The sequence below is a fragment of the Cicer arietinum genome, chromosome 8 (assembly GCF_000331145.2).
Source record: "Cicer arietinum cultivar CDC Frontier isolate Library 1 chromosome 8, Cicar.CDCFrontier_v2.0, whole genome shotgun sequence".
NCBI classification, from domain to species: Eukaryota; Viridiplantae; Streptophyta; class Magnoliopsida; order Fabales; family Fabaceae; genus Cicer; species Cicer arietinum.
Window position 1 is genome coordinate 2058525 of NC_021167.2, and position 8467 is coordinate 2066991.

General features: G+C 33.5%; 3 protein-coding genes across 8 annotated transcripts in view; 2 read left to right on the plus strand and 1 right to left on the minus strand.

Annotated features, from left to right (window-relative positions):
- The first annotated feature begins 557 nt into the window (after positions 1-557).
- LOC101511289 (leucoanthocyanidin dioxygenase) lies at positions 558-2018 on the plus strand. The gene is made up of 2 exons (XM_004511568.4): positions 558-1108; positions 1236-2018. Exons 1-2 carry the CDS (start codon positions 609-611, stop codon positions 1795-1797), a joined length of 1062 nt encoding a protein of 353 aa, XP_004511625.1. The 5' UTR covers positions 558-608; the 3' UTR covers positions 1798-2018.
- A 488-nt stretch (positions 2019-2506) lies between these two features.
- On the plus strand, positions 2507-6148 carry LOC101511608 (uncharacterized). Of its 6 annotated transcripts, none has more exons than XM_027337315.2 (11): positions 2507-2654; positions 2966-3059; positions 3309-3538; positions 3675-3926; positions 4013-4086; positions 4171-4319; positions 4404-4549; positions 5108-5170; positions 5273-5334; positions 5414-5504; positions 5936-6148. In XM_027337315.2, exons 2-10 carry the CDS (start codon positions 2984-2986, stop codon positions 5481-5483), a joined length of 1122 nt encoding a protein of 373 aa, XP_027193116.1. In that variant the 5' UTR covers positions 2507-2654; positions 2966-2983; the 3' UTR covers positions 5484-5504; positions 5936-6148. The 6 variants fall into 6 exon arrangements, 4 of the variants coding, with proteins under 4 accessions (XP_027193116.1, XP_027193117.1, XP_027193115.1 ...); XM_027337316.2 differs by having other exon boundaries at positions 4410-4549; XM_027337314.2 differs by having other exon boundaries at positions 4171-4549.
- A 749-nt stretch (positions 6149-6897) lies between these two features.
- The window catches only part of LOC101494969 (subtilisin-like protease 3), a 2599-nt gene continuing 1029 nt past the window's right edge, over positions 6898-8467 (minus strand). The window contains 1 exon segment of the mRNA XM_073364558.1: positions 6898-8467. This exon segment is cut by the window's right edge and continues 34 nt beyond it. Coding sequence (XP_073220659.1) covers positions 7047-8467 — 1421 coding nt within the window. The 3' untranslated portion in view covers positions 6898-7046.

Here is an 8467-nt window from a genome sequence, read left to right on the forward strand (position 1 = left end):
TAATTGTGTTAAATTTTATTTTTATATTTCAAAATAAATTAATATAGTATTAATAAATGGTATATTTGAAAAAAGTAAATAAATGAAACTATTTAATTGAAATATTGCTTATATTAAGAGATAATTTTTTTCTAAAGGATGCCTGTAATTAGGAAAATAGGTAGTATATAAAAAGAATTTAATATGTATCTTAACTCCGATAGAGATAACCTATAAAATAAATAATATAATTTATATATATTATTAATATAAAATTATTTTATTAATAATAATATTTAATTTTTGTAATAAGTAGCTTAGTTACATAATATATCATGAATTTTGGTGGATAAATTTTTTAAACGACGAGTGCATGAAAATTTAACTAATAGTAGTATATAAATATAAAATGGAATATGGAGCTGACGTTCGCTGTTGAAAGTGAAGTGCGTGAGTCAGCTAAAGAGTGGTGAGTGAGGTGAGGCATATAGGTTGCTACCTAATTAGTAACGCGATCAATCTCACACACACACACACACACACACACACACGTGTATATATATATATAAATAGAAGAGAGAAAGAGAGAAAGTATATACCATCCATTAATATAATAATAATTTGTAAAGATGGGAACAATGTTGGTTCAAAGAGTTGAAAGCTTATCCTTAAGTGGGATAGAATCAATTCCAAAGGAATACGTGAGGCCAAAAGAAGAGTTAACAAACATAGGTAACATCTTCGAGGAAGAAAAAAAAGAAGGGCCTGAAGTTCCAACAATTGATTTAAAAGAAATAAACTCTTCGGATGAATTAGTTAGAAGGAAATGTAGGGAGAAGTTGAAGAAAGCAGCTGAAGAATGGGGTGTGATGCATTTAGTGAACCATGGTATATCTCATGATCTAATTAATCGTCTTAAGAAAGTTGGTGAAACATTCTTTGGTTTGTCTGTTGATGAAAAGGAGAAATATGCAAATGATCAAAGTTGTGGTAAGATTCAAGGTTATGGAAGTAAATTAGCTAATAATGCTAGTGGTCAACTTGAATGGGAAGATTACTTCTTTCATCTTATTTTTCCTGAGGATAAGAGGGACTTGTCCATCTGGCCTAAGACACCACATGATTATACGTACGTTACTCCTTTTTTAAAATTATACTAATTAATTAATGAATTGTGCTATATTTTAAAAAATTTCCCTCTATTATAAAGTTTGGCTATTTGTAGCATATATAAAAAATAGTTTGCATGCATGCAGGGAGGTTACAAGCGAATATGCAAAGCAACTAAGAGGGCTAGCTAGCAAGATAATGGAAGTGTTGTCTCTAGAACTAGGGCTAGAAGGAGGAAGGTTAGAAAAGGAAGTTGGTGGAATGGAAGAGCTTTTACTTCAAATGAAAATAAACTATTACCCAATTTGCCCTCAGCCAGAACTAGCACTTGGAGTTGAAGCCCATACAGATGTAAGTTCACTTACTTTCCTTCTACACAATATGGTGCCAGGTTTGCAACTTTTCTATGAGGGTAAATGGGTCACAGCAAAATGTGTACCTGATTCAATTCTAATGCATATTGGTGACACAATTGAAATTCTTAGCAATGGAAAATACAAGAGTATACTTCACCGTGGATTGGTGAATAAGGAAAAAGTTAGAATATCTTGGGCAGTGTTTTGTGAACCACCTAAGGAAAAAATCATCCTCAAGCCACTTCCTCAACTTGTAACTCAAAATCAACCTGCACGGTTTCCACCACGCACTTTTGCTCAGCATATTCATCACAAACTTTTTAGGAATGAGGAAGAGGAAGATACCAAATGATCGTGCAAATTTGTATTGTATACATACATATACTTGTTTGAATTCTCTATAGTTGTTTCAAGCCTAGTGTGTGTGCTGTTGTGTAATAAGAGCCTCTATAGGCCTAAATATTTGTTGTTAGTTATTTCCTTTTTTAAAATAAAAAACTATTTATTCATCATGTTTTTAGATTTTATTTATATTAATGTGTCCATGATGATATATATTTTTATTTTAATTAATTCAAGTGTTTATTTTAGTATTCTTTTATATATAGATATACATATGTACAACATATGTATATATATATATATATATATATATATATATATATATATGATAAAATAGCATCTTCTATATTATATAAGTCATTTTTGTAATTTTTTTTTATAAATTCTTCAGTATTTAAGTTACTATTAATCATGTGGAATTTTTTGTTAAATTAAATAATGATTACTATCCATACAAAAATAATAATAATCATCATCACTGTTTGATGTTTACATTAAATGTAAAAGAAGAGAAAATAAATAAAAATTAGTGATTGATGAAAGAATTTATACCGTAGAGATCAAATATATATTTTTAAATTATTGTTATGAATTTAATTATTATTTTTTAAGATAATACACTTTGATCTAAATAACTTTGTTTATTTCGCAAATTTCGGAAAAAAAACAATTCTACTGTTTTTATTTTCTATTTTCTCAACCAAACGTAATTATCTGTTTTTATTTATTTATTTTATATATAGAAAAAGTAAACCATTTTTGAAAACCAATACGATAATTCATGTACGTGTTGGAGAGTGGAGTTGTAGCAGTTGTAGTAGCCATTGGCGAGCAACAAGAGAAGTGATAACGCCAGCGAAACCTAGGGTTCGTTCTTACGCTCAGTTTCGCTGAGTCTCTTCAACTTCCAAACTTTCTATTTTATTTTTCTATTTCTTTTAAACCAATAATGGTATTCCTGATGTGTTTAATCACTCGCAATTCTTTGGACTTCATTTTTTCGCTCTTCTGAGAAACACTTTGATTTTCCTCTCGCATTTTATTGATGAGTTTTTCGTATACAATTTTGGTCGATGTTCATGTTTATGATCTTCCTTTCCAATTTTAAGGGAAAAAAACAGAGTTCTAGCGTTTGTTATGATGCTGATTGCACTCTGATTTAAATGTTCATTATTTAGTGACAGGTCAATTGGGATATGTCTTCTAATAGTGTGAAGGAAAGTGCATCAGTTGCTGAACGGAAGCATGACTTTGGAAATTCATATGACCTAGGTTGGGATAATGTTTGTTTTCTTGTCACATACATTTAATGTGAAATGTCAATTTATGAGCTTCCTTTGTTAGAACTAGAGGTTGTTTTGTTTATAGAAGATTTGTGGAAGGGAACATTATGAGAAAAATTATGAATTTAAAATTGCTGTACATTTCGTAGATGCATGTATATCTCTTTTTACGTGTGAACATTTTTCACTTTAATTTATTTTCTCTCAGTTTGAGATTTATCTGTATTCCCTTTGTTAGAGAGCTCCAGTGACAAGTATGATGAAGACATTAATCCAACTAGGGCAGATAAAGTGCGACATTCTTACTGTCAGATAGGGCATCCAAGTGGAACTGGAATGGGAAAATTGTATAATGTAAAATACTTCATCATTAAGAGTTTGAACCATCAAAATATTCGTTTGTCAATTGAGAAGGGAATTTGGGCTACTCAAACCATGAATGAACCCATTCTGGAAGAAGCTTTTCATGTAAGATCCCACCTTTTTCTGTTATCAAATTATGTTGTTGAATAGTGTTATATTCATTATAGTCTGTCTAGAATTAAGAAAGAAATTAAATTAAAATAGAAGGATTTTTCTTGAGAATTATTTGCATATTTTGCAGAATTCAGGTAGTGTAATCCTTATATTTAGTGTCAACATGAGTGGCTGCTTCCAAGGGTACGCACAAATGCTGTCCTCTATTGGGTGGAGGAGAGACAATGTTTGGAGTGATGGAAGTGGTAAAAGTAAACCTTGGGGTCGCACTTTTAAGGTCAAATGGCTGTGCTTGAATGACTTGCCTTTCCATAAGACTCTTCATCTCAAGAATCCACTGAATGAATATAAACCTGTCAAAATTAGCAGAGATTGCCAGGTTTAATTTATTTTGTTTTTTCGTTTTTACCTCTTGGATCTTGGGAAATTATGTATATATTTTGTGACCCTGAGTTCTGATTCCAGGAGTTATCTCCAGATATTGGTCTAGCTCTTTGTGAACTCCTTGATTGTAACAATGATGTGGATGGACTTGCAAGGTAAATTTTATAGACAGCGAAGGATACTTTGCTTTCGGATGCATTTAAAGGAGGTTTGCTGCTTATTGGTCTTTGCATTTGCAGTTCATCAAGGAACAATTTTTCTTCGGAGGGTCATTCTGCTAATACTCCAAGTGCAATGGGAGATCAAGACTGTAACTTTCCTTCGCCGCAGTTGTCATGGTCAATGCCTATGGCTTATTCTTCCATATTTTCCCAAAATCAAGCTGAAGGTAATAAATTTCATTCAACCAACCAGAAATTCAGTGGAAGAATGTTCACTGAAATACCGCCCATCACTTTTAAGTCATCAAAAGTGGCAGGTATTAAACGTTCTCATTTTAGTGGGCGTACTCCGACGATACTAATGGAGAAGGATGTGGCTTCACAATTTGATGAATGGGGTCTGTTTTCAGAATGCCCTTTAGCTAGTTCCCTAACTGATGATGATTTTCTTGACATGGTATTGGTTAAGATCTCTCCTCTAATCAATCATTTTGCTTATGTCCTTTTAATTTCACAACCATGTTGTTTAATCGTCCTAGGAATCTGCTTCATTAGAGAATGGTGTTCCATATAATGGACTTGTCAAAATGAAAGATCACTTAGATGATATTTTGTTTTGAATAGAGGAGCTATCCTGCGACATGCATGATCTTAAATTGGAAAGAATTCTTACCATTGTTTATTTATGCTGTCTCATTCCTGTTGCTTATGTCTGCAATTTTCATCCGAGTTTTGGGATTGTCAGTTGGGCAATATATAATATGTACGAAAAATGTTTTACATTGGTTCTCTTGTTAACTTATGTGAAAGCCAAGTTGCCGTGTTTCCCAAGTTCTTTGATGTGTTGTGAAGAAATTTTAGAAAAATTTAATTATATCAAATATAGCTCGGCTCTATGGTTATAATTTCAATATTTGATGCTGCCTAGAGAAAAAATAGCCAATTACATTGTTTGAGTACAGTTGTTAAGAACTTATTGTCTAACTTCGACTGTGCGTGCATTTTTTTGTTGCAGTCCTATGAAGAATACCTGGAGATCCATAGCAGATGCAGGAAACAGTTACGTAGCAGTAGCAGTGTCAGTATGCAGATTAACATTATATTTCACTTTTTGTTTTGTTTTTATCTAGACGGGTAGCTGTCACAGGATGCCATAACCAGGCCATAAAAATTCTTACAGGCAACTAAACGATATCAGAAACAGCTAGAATCGTTGGGAAGTAACACACACGATGATGATAGGTGAAGACCTTTCCTGTTGCCAAACTCCAAATTATAAGTTGTCAATTCTGTGATTCTACAGCCAGGAAGCATTTTGCAGGAATTTAGGTGAGACTACTAGAGACTGGAACAACTCTCATAAGAGGATGCATCAGTCCTATTTGCCTTGAATTAACTTCTCCTTCAACAAGGTAACATTTCTTGGTTAATTTTGTCTTGTGGCGTTGTCACCCGTTAGGTGTTTTTTTTTTTCATATGCAGCTGCAAAATGGAGGTTAATTGTAATTTATGTAGAATTAGAAATTGTTATTGCACCTCATTAATGTGATTCAATTGCAAATTTTATTCTAGTTTTTTTCTTTCCGTTGTACAAAAATTAGATTCAGTTTATTAACCAAAATTCACCTGTGTTTATGTTGTTCTAATTTTCTCTGGAAAATTGTCAGCAAATTTGCAAAGTTTGATGTAATGAACAACAGATTCAAGCTTTTTTGATTTTATTAATGTTATGAGGTTGTTGATGCCTAAATGATTTTGAAACTTGCAACTTGTTATGTATCTTCTATATGCTGGCATGTTTCTGTTGTATACACTAAAGAAATAAACCTGTATTTTTCCCCAGGTATGTGCTCTGTAGTTGATCAGAAGAAGATTACTGGATTGGTTGAGGTCTGCAGGCCAAAAAGGGATACACTAACAATGTTGCTAGTTGTAGAAATTGATAGATGGAACGTAAGATTTACATTTCATAATTTTTGATTTGTTGTTAAGAATACAAAGATCTTGAATATTTTGTAAATATTGTGAGAAGCAAAATTTGTATATTTTTGCTGTTCGTGTTATATTTTTACTGCTCTCCTCTTCTCAAGTCATAAGTAACAACTAGCTGAGTCCTTGTTGGCATCATGGAATTGGCCGCCAAATTAGGCATTAACTTTACCTGACTATTAGAAATTTAAATTAGCTTGTACTTGTATACTTACCTTTTCTATGAGCGAATGGTAACTTACCTTTTAATTTCACACAATGAAAAGTAATTTAAAATCTTGTTAGGTTAAACGAAAATGGGTTCCATCAGTACAGGAAAGTTGTCAAGGGAATCAAATGGGTTCCATCATACCTAAAACATCAGTCAAGAGCTAAGAATCTCTGGCTGTTTGCTTTTCTCTTTATTTACCAGTACGTTTTTTTTTAGAACATCTTTACCAGCACGGTTGGTTGTCATTCTATTGATACAAAATAAATAATAAAAGAGGAAGAATAACGGCTCGCCCTAATTGTCATCGATGCCAAGTATTTTATGAGGAAAAGCTGACATATTTGTAAAATCGCCACAATTTGTCATGTACAAAAACAAGTGTTAGTGCAAAACAATACCAAGTTAAAAAAATAATCCATTGTTAAAAGAGCTTTTAACTTCACTCAAGAATATAATGTACTTCGGAAAACGATACTGTAGAGGAATATTGCCAGCACCTTGTTTGATGTGCTTTCTTACCGCACCCTTTATTAGTAGATAACATTCATATTGCTATTGTTTAAAAGAAGATTAACAATGGAGTAAGATTACTTGAGATCCATAATTTCATAATATTAAGAGAGTTGTACTTGAAATTAACATAAAAAATTGAAACAAGCTCCAAGATTCCATTCCACATTTGCAGACATTAGTTCCTATGTTTATTCTTATATACAATAGTGTCACGCTCTTGTTAATTTCGTTTGCTAAATTTTCACACAAAGACAATAGCTATAGGAATGCTAACAGAATACTTTTCAGAAACCCACTTGATAGACCCCTGAGCAATCATGTTATCACCTCTATTCTTTTTATCTTCAGGTATAAAATCAACCCAATATGTAACCTTTTGCTTCACCTCAGTGAATGTTATTTGAGCAGGGCTTACACTCATACCCACAGCCAAAGGCACATCAATTTCGACACTGTAAGTTGTGTTAACAGGTCCAACATTTGTCAATGTTCTAGTATAAAACTGCGAAGTGGACCCCAACCGAATCGAAAACGATGGATAATTAAGTTGTGCCTGTGATATGCTCTTTACATCAGAGCATTTCACTTTCTGTTGCAAAATAACACCAACTTGTCTATCAGTATAATTCAAACCACACAAATAAGGAACATAATCATTTGGTTCAATATCATAAACAAGTCCTGGATCATTTGCTTTCAAAGGGTTGACATGTCCAGCACCAGTTGCAAATACATCAGCTGGTAGATGCCTTTGGTCTAAAATAGCCGTTCCTTGAAGATTAACCACATTTGCAGTTGTCATGATTGCCGACTTTATAGCGGCCGGTGACCAATCTGGATGAGAGTTTTTCAACAGAGCCGCAATGCCACCGAGGTGAGGACAGGACATTGAGGTACCTGAAACTATGTTAAACGGCGGTGTACTGTTGTCTAATGATACATACCATCCTGCCAGAATGTTCATTCCAGGTCCAATTATATCCGGTTTCAGAATTCCGGGGCTTGATTTGCTTGGCCCTCTTGAAGAAAACGAAGCAACTTGAGGAGCTAATGGATTTCCAATAACAGTTCCTTGGAACAAAATTGTGGCTTCTGGTGTTGAAGTTGAGTTTATGTAATCTTTGATTGATAAACCAGAAGAGTAACTTACATGAACAGCAGGTAGAACATGAACATCAGTAATTGGATTGAAAGCTTCACGTTCGCTGTTCACGAGGATCATGGCAGAACCACCAGCATCTTTAACTGCTTGACCTTTTGCCACTCTTGAAACAAATCCGCCTTGCTCACATAAAACTACTTTTCCCTTAACATCAACATTCTTCATTGATATAGGGTCACAAAAGGCAATGGAATCATCACTTGTGTTAATTGCACCTGCATACACAAGTGGCAATAATGTTGATTCAAAGTCTTTTGGTTGAAAAACTGATTCTCCAAGATATTCTATCCCATTTCCAAGCTTAGCTATTGCTTCTATTTTTCTGTCAATTGTGCTTGCACCAACAGTTAGAATCCATGGTGCTTCATTAGACAGTGTACCGTATTCAGGACCTGAATTCGCAGCTGAACAAGAAACAAAAATTCCCTTTTGAATTGCACTAAATGCACCAAGTGCAATTCCATCTTCAAAGAAAGGAGTGGAAGGTCCTCCAAGGGAAA